This window comes from Sus scrofa, chromosome 1, assembly GCF_054392235.1.
Source record: "Sus scrofa isolate SSC_HxYL_T2T_F1_AM1 chromosome 1, Sscrofa_HxYL_maternal_Yorkshire_Landrace_v2.0, whole genome shotgun sequence".
Lineage (NCBI taxonomy): Eukaryota > Metazoa > Chordata > Mammalia > Artiodactyla > Suidae > Sus > Sus scrofa.
Window position 1 is genome coordinate 120,832,443 of NC_139383.1, and position 19,794 is coordinate 120,852,236.

Here is a 19,794-nt window from a genome sequence, read left to right on the forward strand (position 1 = left end):
TTTTCTCAGTTTTAGCTACCCATGAGTGGAAAGTTCTAGAAATAATTCATCAATAATTCTGAGTAGTGTGATAAAATCTCTCACCATCCTGCTCTAGCCCACCCAGGATATGAATCATCCTTTTGTCTAACATGTCCCACACATTAGTCTCTGAGTAGCTGCCTTGGTTTTCAGATGGATTTTTGAGGTATCACAGTGCTTGTGTTGAAGTAACGCCTATTTTACTTAATAGTAGCCCCAAAGTGCAAGGGTAGTGATGCTGGCAATTTGAGTATGTCAAAGAGAAGCCACAAAGTACTTCCTTCAAGTGAAAAGGTAAAAGTTCACTATTTAATAAGGAAAGAAAAATCATATGGTGCAGTTGCTAAGGTCTTTGGTAAGAATGATTTTTCTATCCATGAAATTATGAAGGAAAAAAACTCATATTTTGGTGACACACTTCAAAGTATAAAAGTTACAGCCTCAGTGCTTGATGAGTGCTTCGTTAAGATGGAAAAGGCATTAAATTTGTAAGATATTTTTAGAGAGAGAAAGAGAGGCCACATTCATATAACCCTTATTAAAGTATTGCTGTAATTATTCTATTTTTATTTTATTATTACATATTATTTTTAAATCTCTTACTGTATCTAATCTTTAAATTTACCTTTATCATACGTATGCATGAATAGGAAATGATACTCCATCTCCCCGATTTCAGACATCCACTGAGGGTCTGGGAACATACCCGCCATGGATAAGGGGGACTACTATCTACATTGGAAGTTTTCTCTTTTATTAAAACAGTTTCTTTTAATATGCAAGTTCCCCCTTCATATCTTTTTTTCCCCTTAAACTTTATCTTTTCAAGAACCTAAGTCATTTGACCTGTACAATTTCCCAAAATCCAGATTTTGGTGATTATATATTCATGATGATATTCAACATGTTCCTCTTTCCTTTGTATTTTTTGTGAAATGTCAACTGGATACAGAGGCTTGGCCAGAAGTAATTTTACTGAAGGGATTGAACACATAGATGATGGTGTATTCTTTCATCAAGTGGCACCTAATGTGTGATTGTTTATTTTTAGTGATGTTAGCAGCTATTGATGCTTAATGCCTGGATTCATTCATTCACTGGGGTTTGCAAAATTATAAGATTCTAATTGCATCATTTATTTTAATTTCCTAATTGGATAAAATTTAGTAAGATAAGTTTTTCCTCATCTGCTATTTGACTTCTCATTTCATGCAGGAGAAAAAATGCTAGGTTCTTTATATACCAATTTTGAAAAAATTAATTGGTTCCTTGTTTATAATGGTGATCAGAATTTTTTTAAATATTATTATTGAATCCTGGAATTAAACATAATTGTTGGGTTTTAGTCCACTACAGTTATCCTTTTTGAAGCTCAGATAGTACCAACTTTGACCAGTGTCAGGCTCTTCATACTGCCTTTTGGGTCCTTTTGAGTTATTCTACTACTCTCTGAGACGTGTTTTGTACATTTCCTATCCCAACCCGACAATCACCCATTTTCTAGAGCCTTTGTTTCTTTTACTGGGAAATAGCATTTCAAAACTACAATCTAGGCACTGGGGCTGCTGATTGCACCAGGGTTTATCAGTGTTTTTGAGAATATTTCAATAGATGGGGCTCTATAGAAAAGGTATATTTAAAGAAGAAATAACACATGTATCTCATTTGGTTATCCCACACTGTACTTACAACAGCCTCCGAATAACAATACAGCACTACCAGTCAATAGAATTTCTGAAAATAGTTTGAAATTTTTTTTGCTTATGTTCTTCCCATTCTCCCCATCTTTAAAAAAAGTTATACTGTATCTATATTGTTGAAGGATATAGCCATTACATACTAAGTAAACTCTCCCTTTTTTAATCCACATTTAATTTTAAATCAGTGTTATTGAGGTGTAATTTACATACAATAAGTATCTATCTTAAGTGCATGTCAGTGAGTACTGACAAACCATACTCCTCTGTAACCGTGACACACTCATGATAAGGAATGTTTCTATTACAATAAAAAGATCTCTGTGCCTCTTTCCATCCATGATCCTAGGAAATCACCTATTTGCTGTCACCATAGATTAGATTTGCCTTTGCTAAGTTTCATAAAAATCACATGCAATGTACTCTTTTGTGTCTGACCTCTTGCAGGTTTTTTTTGTTTTTGGGGTTTTTTTTTTGTTTTTTTGGTTTTTTTTTTTTTTTTTTTTTTGGTCTTTTTAGGGCTTTACCATGGCATTTGGAGGTGCCCAGGCTAGGTGTCTAATCAGAGCTGTAGCCGCCAGCCTATGCCAGAGCCACAGCAACACCAGATCCGACCACATCTGCAATCTACGCCACAGCTCATGGCAACACTGGATCCTTAACCCACTGAGCAAGGCCAGGGATCGAACCTGCAACCTCATGGTTCCTAGTCGAATTCGTTTCCACTGTGCTACAATGGGAACTCCTTCCTTCAGTATTTTTGAGATACAGCCACTTTGATGCAGGTATCCATAATGTGCTTCTTTTTATTCCTTTTTGTTTTAATGTACAGTCATGCCAAAATTGGTTTATCAGTTCAACTGTTGATGGGCAGTTGTGTTATTTCCAATTTAGGGCAATTTTGAATAAAGCTGTTATAAACATTCTTGTACAAGCTTTTTGAAGACATATGTTTGCATTTATCTTGGGTATATAACTAGGTATAGTATTTATAGATTATATGGCAAGTGTATGAAGTTAAGTTTTATTAGAAACTAAGTTGTTTTTCTTAGTAGATGTGCCATTTTATACTCTCACCAGCAATGAATGTGTAAGAGTTCCAGTTGTTCTGTACTTTAGCTAACACTTAATATTGTTAATCTTTTTTACTTTTAGCCAACCTAATGGTGTTTAGTGTCTTGTTATGGCTTTAGTTTGCATTTCCCCAAAGGATAAAGATGTTTGAACATCTTCTTGTGTGTTTATTGGCTTTGTATATATTCTTTTGTGAAATGTCTGTTAAAATCTTTTGCTGATTTTATTGGTTTTTATTTTTACTGAGGCTTGAAAGTTCTTTACATATTCTAAATGCAAATCTGTTATATATATGTAGTTTTCTCCAAGCTTGTGACATACTTTTTAGTTTTTTAAAATAATCTATCTCAAAGAACAGATTTTTTTTTTTTTTTTTTCTGTTATAGCCACACCCGCAACATGTAGAAGTTCCTGGGCCAGGGACTGAATCCAAGCCACAGCTGGAACTTACATCACTACTGTGGCAATGCCAGATCATTTAACCCACTGTACTGGGCTGGAGATCGAACCCACTCCTCTGCAGTGACCTGAGCTGCTGCAGTTGTGTTCTTAACCCACTGTACCATGACAGGAACACCTCAAAGAACAGAATTTTAACTTTAATGAAGTTTAATTTTTCAGAATGTTTTATGGTTAGTACTTGTATGTGTTCTAGTATAGAAATACTTGCCAGCTCCCATTGGTTCTCATCTGAGGTCACTTTTATTCCATCACCCTTGCTGACTCCCCACCCAGGAGACCTCACCATTGTCTGGAGATTTTTTTTTTCCTTTTTTGGCTGCACCCACAGCATAGGAAGTTCCCAGGCCAGGGATCAACTGAGCCACAGCTGCAGCAATGCTGAATCGTTAACCCACTGTGCCAAGCCCAGGATCTAACCGGCAGTGTCACAGAGATAAGCTGGATCATTAACCTATTGTGCCACAGTGGGAATTCGCTGGAGATCTTTTTGATTGTCACAACTGGGAAGGCACTGTGCTGTCTGCTGGCTGAAGGTCTGGGGATGCTGCTAAACATCCTGCAATGCATAATGACATCCCCTACAACAAAGAATATGAAGCCCCAAATGTCAGTAACCCTGATATGGAGGTTTTATAGTTTTAACCTTTATGTGAATGTTTATGGTTATTTCAAGTTATTTTTTATGCAAGATGTGAGGTTTGGGTTAAAGTTTGTTTTTCATGTGGATATCTAGTTGTTTGAATGTAGTGATTCTTTAGTGAGAGTGATTTTGTCTCCCACCAGACGTTTGGTAATGCCAAGAGACATTTAGAATTGTCACAAGTGAGGAAGGAGTGCTTTTCACATCTGCATAGAAAGTAAGATACGGACAGGAGTTCCCATCATGGCGCAGTGGTTATCGAATCTGACTAAGAACATGAGGTTGCGGGTTCGATCCCTGGCCTTGTTCAGTGGGTTAAGAATCTGGCGTTGCCGTGAACCGTGGTGTAGGTTGCAGATGCTGCTCGGATCCTGAGTTGCTGTGGCTCTGGCGTAGGCCAGTGGCTACAGCTCCAATTAGACCCCTAGCCTGGGAACCTCCGTATGCCATGGGAGCAGCCAAAGAAATGGCAAAAAGACACACACACACACTCACTCACACACACACACACACACACACACCCCACAAGAAAGAAAATAAGATACAGAGTTCCTGTTGTGACTCAGTGGTTAACAAATCCGACTAGGAACCATGAGGTTGCGGGTTTGATCCTTGGCCTTGCTCAGTGGGTTAAGGATCCTGCGTTGCCGTGAGCTATGGTGTAGGTCACAGAAGCGGCTTGGTTCCTTGGATCCTGCATTGCTGTGGCTTTGGCGTAGGCCAGCGGCTACAGCTCTGATTCGACCCCTAGCCTGGGAACCTCCATATGCCGAGGGAGTGGCTCTAGAAATGGAAGAAAAAAAAATATGTCTTCTGTAAATTTTAAATCAATTCCTAATTTTAGTAACATTAAATATTAATGTTGTAAGAACTTAGGTTAAGGAGTTTCCACTGTGGTGCAGCAGGTTAAGGATCTGGCATTGTCTCTGGTGGCACAGGTTCTATCTCTGGCCCTGTGCATGGGTTAAGAATCCAGCATTGCCACAGCTGCAGCATAGTTTGCACCTGCAGCTTGGATATGATTCTTGGCCCACGAAATTCCATATGCTGCAGGTGCGGCCAAAAAGAATTTAAATCACGTACAGAATATCCAGTATGCCCAAGATTGTTAGAAGTTCAGTTAATGAAATGAGGCTAATATTTGAAGTGAATAATTATATAGTCACATGTAACTAAATTATTTTTATTGCATTATCAGAGAAGTACAGTAAAAATGAATTTCTTAATTTTTATTTTTTAGCAAATTCTAAAAGCTTGCGTTGAACAAGTGAAAAAGTATCCAGAGTTCTACACTCTCCATGAAGTCACCAGCTTAATGGGATTCTTCCCATTCAGAATAGAGATGGGATTAAAGTTAGAAAAAACCCTTCTTGCATTGGTAAGTTTTAGCATATGAAAATAAAAATAAACTTATTTTTGTCTGAAACATCATCTGTGTTTTACATAGAAACATAATTTAAATATAGTTCAGTATTTATGTTTAAATTTTGAACAATAACAAATTATAAGTTTTTAAGTATTCAGTATATTTTATGTATTGGCATACAATACTTGATATTTTAAAAATATCACAGCAACTTTATTTCTTAATTTTCTTTTCTTATTTTCCATGTTTTTTCTTTTTTAAATTTTCAGTTTATTTTATTTTTGTCTTTCTAGGGTCTCACCCACAGCATATAGAAGTTCCCAGACTAGGGGTCGAATTGGAGCTGTAGCTGTTGGCTATGCTACAGCCACAACAATATGGGATCTGAGCTGCATCTGAGACCTGCACTACAGCTCATGGCAGTGCTGGATCCTTAACCCCCTGATCGGGGCCAGGGATCAAACCTGCGTCCTCATGGATACTAGTCAGTTTCGTTACCACTGAGCCACAAGGGGAACTCTTTATCTTCTATGTTTTTTAAAGTTTTTGAATACAAGCAGGAAGCCCTTTTTCTTTTATGGGATCTTACTCAAAATCATATTGGAAGTGTGTGTGTGCAGAGAGGATATGTTAGAGTTTCTGTTATAGCCTACTGTACTTCATAAAATGAGAAGTTAGAATTTAAAGTGGGCAGAGAAAATTCAATGGCACCATCGCCTTGGACCCCTTTTTTAAAAAACATATATGGTGGTTGTCGAGTTAAACATGAAAATTCTTATTTTAAGAAGGGTCTAAATTTGACATATGCATTTAGTAGAATGAAGAATTGTTAAGTTATAAGTTTCATGTGATGAAAAGATACTTTAGGAAAAACAGTGCATCATGATTTCTACAATAAGGAGCTCCTGCTGTGGTACAATGGGGTCAGCGGCGTCTTGGGAGCACTGGGAACTGGGTTTGATCCCCAGCCCTGCACAGCAAGTTAAAGATCCGGCTTTGCTGCAGCTTAAGTCACAACACAGCTTGGATCTGATCCCTGCCCCTGGAGCTTCATATGCAATGGAGCAGCCAAAAGGAAAAAAAAAAAAAAAAAAAAAAAAAAAAAAGTTTCTGCAATAAAACATTTATTTATTTTATTTAGGGCAGCGTGAAATATGTGAAAACAGTGTTTCCCTCAATGCCAGCAAAGTTGCAACTATCAAAAGATAACATACCTACCACTGAAATACCAGAACAAACAGCTGCATCTATGCATTATGTAAGTAGGAAAATGGTTTTGGATCTTCCTAAGTAATCTTGTGTACCTCATAAAGTGTATGTAACCTGATTATTCTAAAGCCCCCTTTTTTAATTTCTCTTTTTTTTTCATTAATTAGTCAAACAAGTTTCCAATAAATATAATCAAGTAACAAGTTTTATGTTATTTTTCAGGATATTAGTAAAGACCCAAATGCAGAGAAGCTTGTTGCAAGATACCACCCTCAGATAGCTCTAACTAGTCAATCATTATTTACCTTATTAAATAATCATGGACCAAGCTACAAGGAGCAGTGGGAAATTCCAGTGTGTATTCAAGTAATACCTGTTGAAGGTTTGTGGTTTGCCCTGTCAAGCAATGTTCTCAAAGGAGTAGTTGGAACAGTTCTGTTTCAGCTGTCTAAATATAGGTGGTTGTTTGTCAAATACAGAAATTTAAGTTTTGATTTAAGGAGGGTATAAATTTGACAATTAACATTCAGTAGAACTTCTTAATATATAGTGCTCCTATATATATAGTAATGACACTCATAAATGAGTTATTAGATCTGTAGGACACCTGTGTGCATGCTGGGTATGTGAGAGGTAGAGAAATAATCATGGTATAGGGTGACCAAAAGTACGTGAAGTGGTGAACTTCTATCACTGAAATGAAAGGAATATAATACTTTATTAGACACCCTTAAATGGGTGAGTTTCCAAGGCTTATTTACTTGTCCCTTTTTGGTGTTCAAAATTAAAATAACTCTATAAACATAGGGTAGTTTCTCTTTTGACAGTAAAATAAGTATTTACACATAAATTCTGTACAAAATATTATTATTCCCCTTCTATTTTCATCATATTTAATACTTTTTTCATATTTTCTAGAATTAAGATTACTGCTTGTAATAACAATTATAGTAAATAAAGGCTATGTCTAATTAACAAAACAAAAAATTTAGAGTTAAATGTAGAATATTCTCTTTGGTTAAAATTTTATCACTTTTTGAAAGTATACCCCAAGAGGAACTGAGTAGTAATGACACTAAATGTATAAAAACATAAAATCTTTTGTTAGAGACATATTTTTCTTGCCAATAAGATTCTCTTGTCCTTGGATCTCTAAGGGGCTTTAGAAGTCTTTTAGTTCAAGGCAGATGTATGAGATATGTACTTCCGCTTCCTGTATCTCTTTGTTTAGTAAGTCTTTCATTACTAAACAAAACTTCCTGTTTGTTTAATATGACTACTGGAAACTAATCGATCCCATTCTTTTTATGTTTTAAGGTTCAAAACCAATTAAAGTAATATATATTAATTCACCACTTCCTCAAAAGAAAATGACAATGAGAGAGAGAAATCAAATCTATCATGAAGTTCCCTTGAAATTCATGATGTCCAAAAACACATCTGTTCCAGTCTCTGCAGTGTTTATGGACAAACCAGAAGAATATATATCTGACATGGAGGTATGTAATGCTTTTTTTTTTTCATAAGGGAATGTACTTGTTTATCCTTTTGAAGCATAAAGTTTTATTGCAGTTCTCTAAATCTGGTAGTTAAAAATATAGGCTTTAATGAAACTTGTAATTGAACCCCAGATGGAGCTTGATTTGGGCAACTAATTCAACCTTCCTCAGCCTCAGTTTTCTTCTTTTATAAAAGAAAGATGATAATACCTACTTCATAAAATTGTTTTAAGGATTAAGTTTGATGTTTATATGTAAAATGCTGAGTACAGTCTTTCATATGTATGTACTATAAAAACTCAGTCAATAATGGTGGTAATCATGGTGGTGGTTTTATTTAATTGGTCTCATTCGTATTCAAGAGTTTTTAAGTATGAAAAGGAACAGATGAGTTTTATTTGTGCAGGAAGTATTTGGCCAGATTGTTAATCCTTTTTGGTATATACTTAGTATCTTTGTGACTTTAGGTGAAGCACATAATCTCCCTGTGTCTAGTTTGCTCATCAGCAGGATGGGTATCATGATAACCTAACTCATAAAATTATTTGGGACTAAATGAGTTAATATATCTAAAGCATCTAGAATAATACTTGGCACTCCAGAAATATTAGCTTTCATTATTTTGTGTATTTTGAAATATTTTCCTGTGATTATTAGAGTAAGACATTCTTTTTATACAAAACTTTATTCGATTCTACAATATTTATTGAGCAGATGCTGTGCCGTCTGCTGAGGATGCAATAGTTACTAAAAATGAAATCTCTTTTCTTTCAGATCTGACATTAGTATCAGAGGGTATAGAAAATTAAAACAGTATCAAAATGCAGATAGTGACAAGTGCTGTGCAAAAAGATGGAGTAGGTTAAGGGGAATGGGATTCATGATCAAGAAGCCTTTTCCATGCATAGCAAATATGAACTGGGATTTGAATAAAGTGAGAGCACAAACAAAATTAGAAAATAAAATAGAAAAGTATTCTAACTAGTTTAAGAATATTGGTCCGGGAGTGCCTGTTGTGGTGCAGTGGAAGGGAATCCGACTAGTGTCCATGAGGATGCGGGTTTGATCCCTGGCCTCACTCAGTAGATTGGCAATCCAGTGCTGCCGTGAACTGTGGTGTAGGTCACAGACACGCCTTAGATCCCACATTACTGTGGCTGTGGTATAGGGAGGCAGCCATAGTTCCAATTAGATCCCAGCCTGGGAACTTCCATGTGCCGCATGAGCAGCCGTAAAAGGAAAAAAAATAATAATAATTTATGCTTTTTATGTTTCAGTTTGCCAGTTGCCTTTCAATATTTTTTTCTTTGCTCAATATGGACTTTTTTTTCCTAAGTGATAGCTTTCATCTTGGAAGGAACTTTGGTTGGTTAGGTTCTAGAGTTCTTAGGGCCCAGGTCATCAGAACAATTTTAAGTTCCCATGTGCGTGGACCCACCTACAAATTAGAGCCTATGCACATTATTTTCACTGTTGTTATTCTTCATTAAAGGTAAAGAAAAAATAAGTTTTCAGATAACTGTAGGAGAGGGCAATAGAGGAAGCAGATATGAAAATGTACTAAAGATTTTATATGCACACATACAAACGTACATACATACACACATACTTCATGGTAACAGTGAAGCATGAACTTAGAGCCATGAAGTGAAGAAAGCTATCCTGGTCCATTCCCACACAGGATTGTCTTCCTACAGAAGCAGGTAAACTCATCAAAATTAAACATGAGAAACAGAAGAGGATTGTTGATGGAAGGTCTTTCTTACAAAGTTATAAGAGGAAAAAGATTATTGCTATAACATCTCTACTATCAAATGAAGAAATGTACCCACAGAAAAGATGAAAACTTAAAGTGTGCATCCTTTACCCCAGAAATCTCACTTCTAATTATGTAGCTGAGAAGTACACTAGGAAAAGGATAAAATGTGCAAGGTATTCATTGCAGCTATAAGGTATTCACTGGAAACAGTCCTCATGTCCCTTAATAGAGTATTGATTAAATAAACTATATATCCTCAATAGCATACTGTGCAGCTGTAACAGGCATACCTTGTTTCAGTGCACATTGCTTTATTGCACCTAACAGATTTTGCGTTTTTTATAAGTTGAAGATTTGTGGCAATGCTGCATTGAGCAAGTCTTTTGGCACCATTTTTCCAACAGCTTTTACTCCATGTCAGATATTGGTAATTCTGCAGTATTTCAAACCTAATTGTATTTTTTTGTTACGGTGATTTGTGAACAGTGATTTTTTTTTTTTTTTTTTTTTTTTTTTTTTTTTTTTTTTTTGGTCTTTCTAGGGCCGCTCCTGAGGCATATGGAGGTTCCCAGGCTAGGGGTCGAATTGGAGCGTAGCCGTTGGCCTACACCACAGCCACAGCAATGGAGGATCTGAATCACGTCTGCAACCTACATCACAGCTCACAGCAACGCCAGATCCTTAACCCACTGATCGAGGCCAGGGATTGAACTTTCGTCCTCATGGATGCTAGTCAGGTTCGTTACCACTGAGCCATGAATAGTGATATTTGATGTTTCTACTACACCTTGTTGAAGACTCAGGTGTTGGTTAGCACTTTTAAACAGTATTTTTTCATTAAGATATGTACATTTTTTAAGACATAATGTTATTGCACACTTAATAGACTATAGTATAGTATAGTATAAACGTATATTTATGTGTACTGAGAAACTGAAAAAATTGGTGTGGCTCACTTTTTGTGTTTATTTATTACCGTGGCCTGGAATCAAACACACAATGTTTCTGAGGTATGCCTATGAAAGGAATCAGAAAGCTCTAGGTATGCAACTGTAGTGTGATATCCAGTGGCCACTCAGAGAAGATTTAAGTGACTACACATACCTAAAGATTTACCTTCTAGGACTTACCATCGTGGCTCAGTGGTTAATGAATCCGACTAGGAACCACGAGGTTGCGGGTTTGATCCCTAGCCTCGATCAGTGGGTTAAGGATCTGGCATTGCCATGAGCTGTGGTGTAGGTTGCAGACACAGCTCGGATCCCACGTTGCTGTGGCTCTGGCATAGGCTGGTGGCTCCTGCTCCGATTCGACCCTTAGCCTGGGAACCTCCACATGCCGTAGGAGCAGCCCAAGAAAAATGGCAAAAAAGACAAAAAAAAAAGATTTACATTCTAAGTTCAAAAAGAATTGCCAAAACATCTTAAACTGCATTTATTAATCATATTATTAGTAATAATATTGCTATTGCTATTTTGAACACGTTACATAGTATGATAAAGCAAATAAGTACTTATGTTTATATTGCAAGCCAAGAATTTTAGCATAAGAGATACAAATGCCAAAGAAGTAGAAACTTTGTCATAATATTGGAATTGTATAAAAAAGATTCCAGGAGTTCCTGTTGTAGCTCAGAGGGTTAAGAACCCTTGCCTTGCTCAGTGGTTTAAGGATCCAGTGTTGCCGTACAGTGCACTCGGATCTGGCGTAACCCTGACCCTAACCCATAGGCCAGCAGCTGCAGTTCTGATTCCACTCCTAGCCTGGGAACCTCCATATGCTGCAGGTGTGGCCCTAAAAAAATTAAAAAAAAAAAAAAAAAAAGAATGAAAGACGCCAGTGCCGACTTGAAGGGTTTACCATCAGCCAGAGATTTATCAGTTTGACCATGACAGAGAATGACTTCAGTGGATGGAAACATATGAAATATGTTAAAATCCATGAATTCATAAGGATTACCTTTTTTTAAAGTACTTGTCACCTTTGCTAGTGCATAAAGTCATTATTCTGAAAACTGACTTAAAAATTCAAATATTTTCCTTGCTTTTCCAGTACAAGCTGTATTTTAGGGTAATGAGAAGAAAATGTCTGTCACCGTTTTGCAACTTCTAATGAAATAGTGAGTCTAGGCAATGATCATCATCAGTGACTGCTAAAATCATTAGCAAATCAATAAGGAGTTTTAATGGATAGATTAGGTTGATGACACTTGATGAATCAACAGAACAATTGTAATATTACAAGAAGAAAAATAAGCAGACATCATTAGCTTACTGATTGAAGTGAGATACACAAAATACCACATATGACATATTCATATTTTTTTAAATGTACCTGAATCTGATCAAGATCATTTTAACAGGAAATGTAGAGGATATAAGAATGTGTTAAGTGGTATTATGGGGATGCAGAAGCTAGCATCCAGAATGTGGAAAATTTTACAGGGTCTTTAATATGGTATCTTCTACAAATATCTGGTGGACATGGGAGTTGACAGAGTATGGGGAGAGGCATTTGACAAATAAAATTGAGAGACATCAACTGTAACGAATCTGACTAGCATCCATGAGGACACAGGTTCGATCCCTGGCCTTGCTCAGTGGGTTAAGGACCCGGTGTTGCCATGAGCTGTAGTGTAGGTCGCAGATGCGGCTCGGATCCTGCATTGCTTTGGCTGTGGTGTCGGCTGGCAGCTACAGCTCCTATTGGATCCCTAGCCTGGGAACCTCCATATGCTGCGAGTGTGGCCCTAAAAAGAAAAAAAAAGAGACATCAACCAAATGCAACAATTCAAATAAACGTAAAATTTATCAGACTAGGAAATGTTAACACTGGTTAGATAATTTCATGACGTTAAAGGAATTGTTAATTTTATTGATGTAATTAATGTAGTTTACAATGAATCCTTTTACAACCATGTATTTAAGTATTTACAGATAAATGCTATTTTTAATTTTATCCAGATTTTTTCTGTCAAGGATAAGCTTCACTTTATTGTTGTGATTATATTATTCTTTTCCTGTATCTTGAAAAGGCTGTGAATGATTTTTGATGTCCAGTGATCTAATTTTTGTTGCTTTTCAAGTATTCTGTAATTATCCTTTTAATTTCTTTTATCCAGCAGTTTGGTTGTTTCCAAGTGCTCGGGTTTATTATTGTTTGCTTACTTGTTTCTAAATGATTTCTAATTTTATTTCCTTCTAAACATAGAATAAGACCTTAGCAGATTTTGCCTTATGCTATATTGATGTTTTCTTTGTATATTAATTTATAGTCCGTCTTTGGAAATGCCCCTTCGATTCTTAGGAGGGAAAAGGTATATCTTTGTAGTCTGTATGTTCTCAGTCATTCATGTATCTTTGTTTTAGTCATTAAATATTATTCATATTTGCCATATCCTTGTATAATTTTTCTTAGAGACAATATGTCATTGACCAAGTACATTTGTGTTTCTGTCAGATTTTCCTATTATTTTTTGGTTTTGATAATTTCAGTACTGTTATTTGGCATGTCACAATTCATTATCTGTCACATATTTCATCTTTCAACATAGACTCCCTTTTTCTATCTAATGCTTTCTGCACTGAGTTCTGTGTAATACTTAATATTGCTAGTCCTTTTTTCTTGATGTCATGTCTCATTGTTTTGTTTTTTACCTTTCTATGTGAGAATGCCTCATGTAAACAGCAAATAGTTTAATTTAATTTTTTTACTAAATCCGGTTGAGTAGTCTTTTTATTTTAGTAAATGAGAAACTATTTACTTTGTGTAAGAACTATGCCAAGAAACCTTCTGTATATAATTTCTCATTTAAATCCTTAGAACAAATCCAAGAGGATGACTTCTCTTATCCCTATTTTAGAGATAAGGAAATTGGGTTTCAGAGAGGTAAAGTAATTTACACAGGTAGATCTTTCTTACTACCTGAGGCTGTCAGAATATAAGTGCTCTGCCAGATTGAGGAGAATTGTTGCTGCTTAGGGAGAAGACATTTTATTCCTGAATAAATTAAAACTGTTTATAGTTCTTCCATTACTAAAAAAGTACATGAAAAATTATAACCTCAGTGGCTTCATGCCCCAGAATACAATAAAACCACTTCCTGTCCATATCTCTTCATATTACTAAAAGTTGTTTTCTCTGAGTAGATGAAGAAAGTCACTGATTGATGTTAAAAGCTGCTAACCCTTCCCCTGCTGCATTAGAAGGCAGCTTCCTTACCCTGTCAAAGAGCCTTTCCTTCTGGTCAGCTAAATTTCTGCAAGAGGGTGCAAATGAAAATCTACTGCTTTCCTGTTTGGCCTTAAATATCTTCTTTGTGGTCCTGTCTATTTTTTGATTAATAGAAATACCCTTTGAAATGTGGTAGTTCACAAGTATTCCACATTTTCTGTGCTATTACAACTTGACAAGTATGTCTTCCATCAACAGTCAATGGGAAGGTAAGGTTAAGTAAATTAGTTGCTGTAGTTTGTCACCTGTCATAGCCGTCAGACTTTCTACTTTTAAAGAGCATGAACTATTTATGTGATGGGACACTGATTGGTAAGGGTTGGCCTGGAATTTTTGCTAATAGTTTGCTCATATATTTTCTTAAGATATCGTATGAAGCTAATGAGTACCGAAAAATTGAGACCCTTGAAAATTTGGATCTGGATTTTGATGATGATGTCACAGAACTTGAAACTTTTGGAGTAACCACCACCAGACCGTCAAAGTCACCAAGTCCAACAAGTGCTTCCACAGTACCCAACACAACAGATATGCCCCCAGTCCCCAGCACAGCAATCGCATCTGTGGCACCAACTGCACCAGACATTTCTGCTCAGTCTAGAAGTTTATCTCAGATTCTGATGGAACAGTTGCAGAAGGAGAAACAGCTGGTGACTGCTATGGATGGTGGCCTTGAAGAATGTAAAAATAAAGATGATCAGGGATTTATACCATGTGGTAAAAAGCTATCAAATTCTGACAAGTCTCTTGTGCAAGATAGTGACTTAAAAACATCTGATGCCTTACAGTTAGAAAGTTCTACAGAAATTGAAACCTCTGATGAAAATGTTATGGCCACTGATATGGAGTGTGTTTGTGAAGGACTGAATGTTCTGGAGAACACAGACAATAATTCAAAGGAAAAGACTGTTATATCTGAAGCTGCTAAAACTGAAGATGTAATTCTTTGCAATAGTGATACAGATGAAGACTGTTTAATCATTGATACAGAATGTCAAAATAATGGTAATGGAAAGACAGCTGATATGGGTTCTAATATAAATTCTAAACCAGCTAACCTAAATTCTTCCTCAGAACAGGCTTCTGTAGGAAACCAGACTAACACTGCATGTAGTCCTGAAGAATCATGTGTTTTAAAAAAACCTATCAAACGAGTATATAAAAAATTTGATCCAGTTGGAGAAATTTTAAAAATGCAGGATGAACTCTTAAAGCCAATTTCCAGAAAAATACCTGAATTGCCCTTAATGAACTCAGAAAATTCTAAACAACCTTCTATTTCTGAGCAACCCTCTGCTCCTTCAGATGCTTCTGGTTGGCCAAAATCTATATGGCCTTCTGCCTTTCAGAAGCCAAAAGGACGTAAGTAAATATTTACAAAGAATTTTATATTAACTGTTTTGCCTGTTGCTTATCTTTAGGTTTTTCCCCCCATTTCTTTACTTTCTTTTTGCTATGTTTATGATCTTCACATAGTTCTTGATGGTTCATTTTTCAATCTCCTCATCAGTATTTAAGCTCCTAAAGCCTTCACTCTGAAAATGTGCCCACAGTTGCTTGGATTTTTTGTAACCCCTGTTGATCCAACATGTACAGTGGCTGCTAAGCTATAGATAATGTGGTTTGCCAAACTGATGAAGGGGAAGTACATCAGAAATAATCATAAATATTAGTCCAAATTTGCTTATTCTTGGTATTAGACTACAGTTTTATACTTTTTCGTTTTATGAAATAGTTATATTCTCTGCTCTGCCAAGTTATGACTAACAGTACTTTTTAAAACTTTTTCTTCTCATGTTGTCTCATTGATTTATACTTTTATACTAGGGTTAGCGAAGGTAGTAGCTGAAAGGATGAGAACCTTAAAGCTTTGATTTCCGCTCTTGCTTGAGTTCCAGTAAAAGTAAACAGAAATGGTAATAATATGACAGTCAACTCAGAGGAACCAGAAAGTTGACGGTTGAATTGTTTTATCTTGGATTATGATGCCTAAAGGGCTGGTGTATTTTAAAATAAAAATGACAAATATAATTATTTTTAAAGGATTGCCGTATGAACTTCAGGACTATGTTGAAGATACGTCAGAATATGTAGCTCCTCAGGAAGGAAATTTTGTTTACAAGCTCTTTAGCCTGCAAGACCTGTTGTTACTTGTGCGATGCAGTGTCCAGAGAATAGAGACCAGACCACGTTCTAAAAAACGGAAGAAAATTCGAAGAGTAAGTTGTTACTTGGGGAGTTAGGGTGTTGTAGCATAAGTAGATAATGAGCAAATCTTTAACATGCCATTGTTACGCAGTTTAATTTTAAATTGTTTAAATTGTTAAAACTCCAGGCTGAGTTTTTAGTAAAATACTGAAAACAATTTTAGTAAGGGAAAGTACTTAGTTGAATGTAATAGTCATGAGCACCAGTTATATTCTTGCATGGAATATATAAACTTTGTGAAAAACGTTACCATTATAGATTTGACCTAGACTGGCACATATATTGCAGCTTTCTCTCTGGATTTTGGTTTTCATTATGACGTATTAGCCCTTTTCATTGTTTCTTTGGAAATCTTCTTGAATCTTTTAGAGGTTCAGATTTTGAAAGGTAGCCTTTTATACACATTTGAAATGTCTTCCCGGGATTGTTAGAAGACCAAAAGTCTTCCTTTCTTTTTCCCCTATTGTTTCTTTTGGGATTTGATATATTTTCCTCAAAAAGTTTTTGCTATAATTTGAGTAATTGGTTCCTTCAACAGTTTTCTATGTTTGATATTTGAAATTCTTTCTGATTAGTTTATGTGTGTAACCACTGAATTCTGATAAATAAAGTGGAGCTTTTTTGGTGTAATTGACTACATAAATTGTTTTAAGATTTTTTTTCTGTTGTGTCCATTTATCATATCAAATTTTCTTTCTTCTTTTTTTTTTTTAAGTTTTTATGTCCTGTTTCTTGCTATTTAACCTGCTACCCAATAGAAATCCTCAGTGACCACTTTAGAATGTCATTGTTTTCTTGGAGTTCCCATCATGGCTCAGTGGTTAACGAATCTGACTAAGAACCATGAGGTTGCAGGTTTGATCCCTGGCCTTGCTCAGTGGGTTAAGGATCCGGCGTTGCTGTGAGCTGTGGTGTAGGTTGCAGACGCAGCTCGGATCTGGCGTTGCTGTGGCTCTGGCGTAGGCCGGTGGCTACAGCTCTGATTAGACCCCTAGCCTGGGAAACTCCATATGCCACGGGAGCAGCGCAAGAAATGGCAAAAAGACAAAAAAAAAAAAAAAGAATGTCATTGTGTTTTGAGCTAGGGAACAGATGAAACAAGAACAGTGATGTTCCAGCATGACCTTTAAGGTATAGCTTAAAAGAGAAAAGAAAAACAAGTATCAACCTTTCTGAGCTGTTAATAGCAGCGGTTTGAGGGTCTATCATGAAAAACTTCTAAAGCTAACCCATCAGGGTCAAGGATGTATACTTTGTCCACCAGAATCCAATGGGCTTAGTGTATCTTTTGCTTGATGATACTTTTGTCTTTAGAAGGAAGATGGTGAGAGAAGTTTTAAATTTCTATTTCTCACAAGTTGGTTTTTTATCACTGGTTCAGACTTGGAGTTTTAGAAACCAGCTAGTTTTCAATTAAATGTATGGGGGAGGAGTTCCTATCATGGCACAGTGGTTAACAAATCTGACTAGGAACCATGAGGTTGCAGGTTCGATCCCTGCCCTTGCTCAGTGGGTTAACGATCCGGCGTTGCCGATAGCTGTGGTGTAGGTTGCAGACGCGGCTCGGACCTACGTTGCTGTGGCTCTGGCATAGGCTGGCAGCTAGAGCTCCGATTAGACCCTAGCCTGGGAATCTCTATATGCCGCGGGAGCAGTCCAAGAAATGGCAAAAAGACAAAAAAAAATTAAAAATAAAATAAATGTATGGGGGAGTGTTTTTTATATGAGAACGTTAAAGAATGACAAACAAAATACTATAGGAATGATGTTAGTCTTCTAGATAAATACAAATATTTCCTCTATTAAAAGATTTTATTTGCTAATTTTTTCTCTCAACTCTACGTAACTGTGATGAATTTAATGGCCAAAGCATGAACATTTTGAGCAGAGAGTGTCATTGCTATGGATTGTGTTTTCAAGATTGTATTTTGTTAATCTTTACTTGCTATCTAATTTATTTGGGGGCTAACATCATTTCTTTAACTTTCTGCTCTAGAGCCCATACTACTGTATGGATTTGCCAGCTTTTAGTGCTTAGAAATTATTGATGGCCGGGATCTCTTAAGTGAGAACAGCCTAGGGATATTTTGGACACTGCTTTAATTTTTAAAAATAGTAGTGGTGTTAACGATCCGGCGTTGCCGTGAGCTGTGGTGTAGGTCACAGACGCGGCTCGGATCCTGAGTTGCTGTGGCTCTGGCGTAGGCTGGCAGCTACAGCTCAGATTCGACCCCTAGCCTGGGAACCTCCATATGCTGCAGGAGCAGCCCAAAGAAAGAGCAAAAAGACAAAAAAATAAATAAATAAATAAAAATATTGGTGGAGTATAATTGACTTTACAATTTTGTATTATTTCAGGTGTACAACAAAGTGAATCAGTTACACATATATATATATATATATATCCATTCTTTTTTCCTGTTCATAAGTTATTACAGAATATTGAGTAGATTTCCCTGTGCTGTAGAGTAGGTCCTTGTTAGTCATCTATTTTATATTCAGTAGTGTGTATATGTTAATTCCATCCTCCTAATTTGTCCCTCTTCTCCCGTGGTTTCCCTTTTGGTAACCATAGGTTCGATTTCAAAATCTGTGAGTTTCTGTTTTATAGATAAGTTCTTTTTCATCTTTACTAGGTTTGACATAATCTCTAGGTCCATCCATATTGTTGCAAATGATCTATAGTTCTGTTTTGTGCTAGTACTATGCTGTTTTAATTACTCTTGCTTTGTAGTATAGTTTGAAGTCAGGGAGCTGGATTCCTCCAGTTCCATTTTTCTTTTTTTAAGGTTGCTTTGGCTTTTTGGGGTCTTTGTGTTTCTGTACAAATTTTAAAATTATTTGTTCTAGTTCTCTGAAGAATGTCTTTGGTAGTTTGATAAGGATTGCATCAAATCTGTAGATTGCCTTGGGTAGTATAATCATTTGGACAATTTTCATTCTTCCAACCCAAGAGCATGGTGTATCTTTCCATCTGTTTGTGTCATCTTTGATTTAACAGAGTCTTACAGTTTCAGAGTACAGGTCTTTTCCCTCCTTAGGTACATTTATTCCTAGATATTTTATTCTTTTCGATGCAGTGGTAAATGGATTGTTTCGTTATTAACTTAGCCTAATCTTTCATTGTTAGTGTATACGAATGCAAGTGATTTAATTCTTGAAAGAGATAGACTATTAGGGACATTATCATTCCCTTGACTAAAGTGAAATTTGTACATATTAAGACAGAACCACATAGAAGAGAATTCACTCTTCATCAAAATATATCAAAATAGTCAAGCCCCAAAGAATAGCTAACTTGAGCCCTCTACTTCTGATTGTGTCAAACCTAGAGTAAAATTTTAAAAATTTCAGTGAATGCAATCATATTGTACCCATCATTATATGTAATAATTTAGTATACATGGTTTAGATTCCTTAGAATGTGTTCCCTTTGAAATCACTTCCTATTCATCTCTGTTTCTCCTAAATGTGTTATCTCATAGAACTCAATAAATAGGTATTGAATAAATGAGAAAAACTGAGGGCTGAGGAGAGGGGGGTGTTGTTAAGGAAGAGAAATTGAGGCACTAGTTGAGAAATGTTAAGGTGGTAGACTTTAAACTCTATTTAGGTAAGAATGCATC

The 19,794-nt window shown here is 36.1% G+C and overlaps 1 protein-coding gene across 26 annotated transcripts in view; it reads left to right on the forward strand.

Moving 5' to 3' along the window:
• The window catches only part of ICE2 (interactor of little elongation complex ELL subunit 2), a 70,688-nt gene that overhangs the window by 15,135 nt on the left and 35,759 nt on the right, over positions 1-19,794 (forward strand). For 17 of the 26 annotated variants that reach the window (XR_014810113.1, XR_014810112.1, XR_014810131.1 and 14 more), the window contains exons 6-11: positions 5,135-5,272; positions 6,402-6,518; positions 6,692-6,851; positions 7,787-7,968; positions 14,326-15,322; positions 16,004-16,179. Coding sequence is in view for 18 of the 26 variants with exons in the window: in XM_084968002.1 (XP_084824128.1) it covers positions 5,135-5,272; positions 6,402-6,518; positions 6,692-6,851; positions 7,787-7,968; positions 14,326-15,322; positions 16,004-16,179 (1,770 nt within the window). In the remaining 8 variants the exon portion in view is untranslated. Of the gene's footprint in view, positions 1-5,134; positions 5,273-6,401; positions 6,519-6,691; positions 6,852-7,786; positions 7,969-13,001; positions 13,044-14,325; positions 15,323-16,003; positions 16,180-19,794 lie in introns of all 26 variants that reach the window. The other 9 variants (XR_014810099.1, XR_014810116.1, XR_014810134.1 and 6 more) reach the window with 1 other exon arrangement.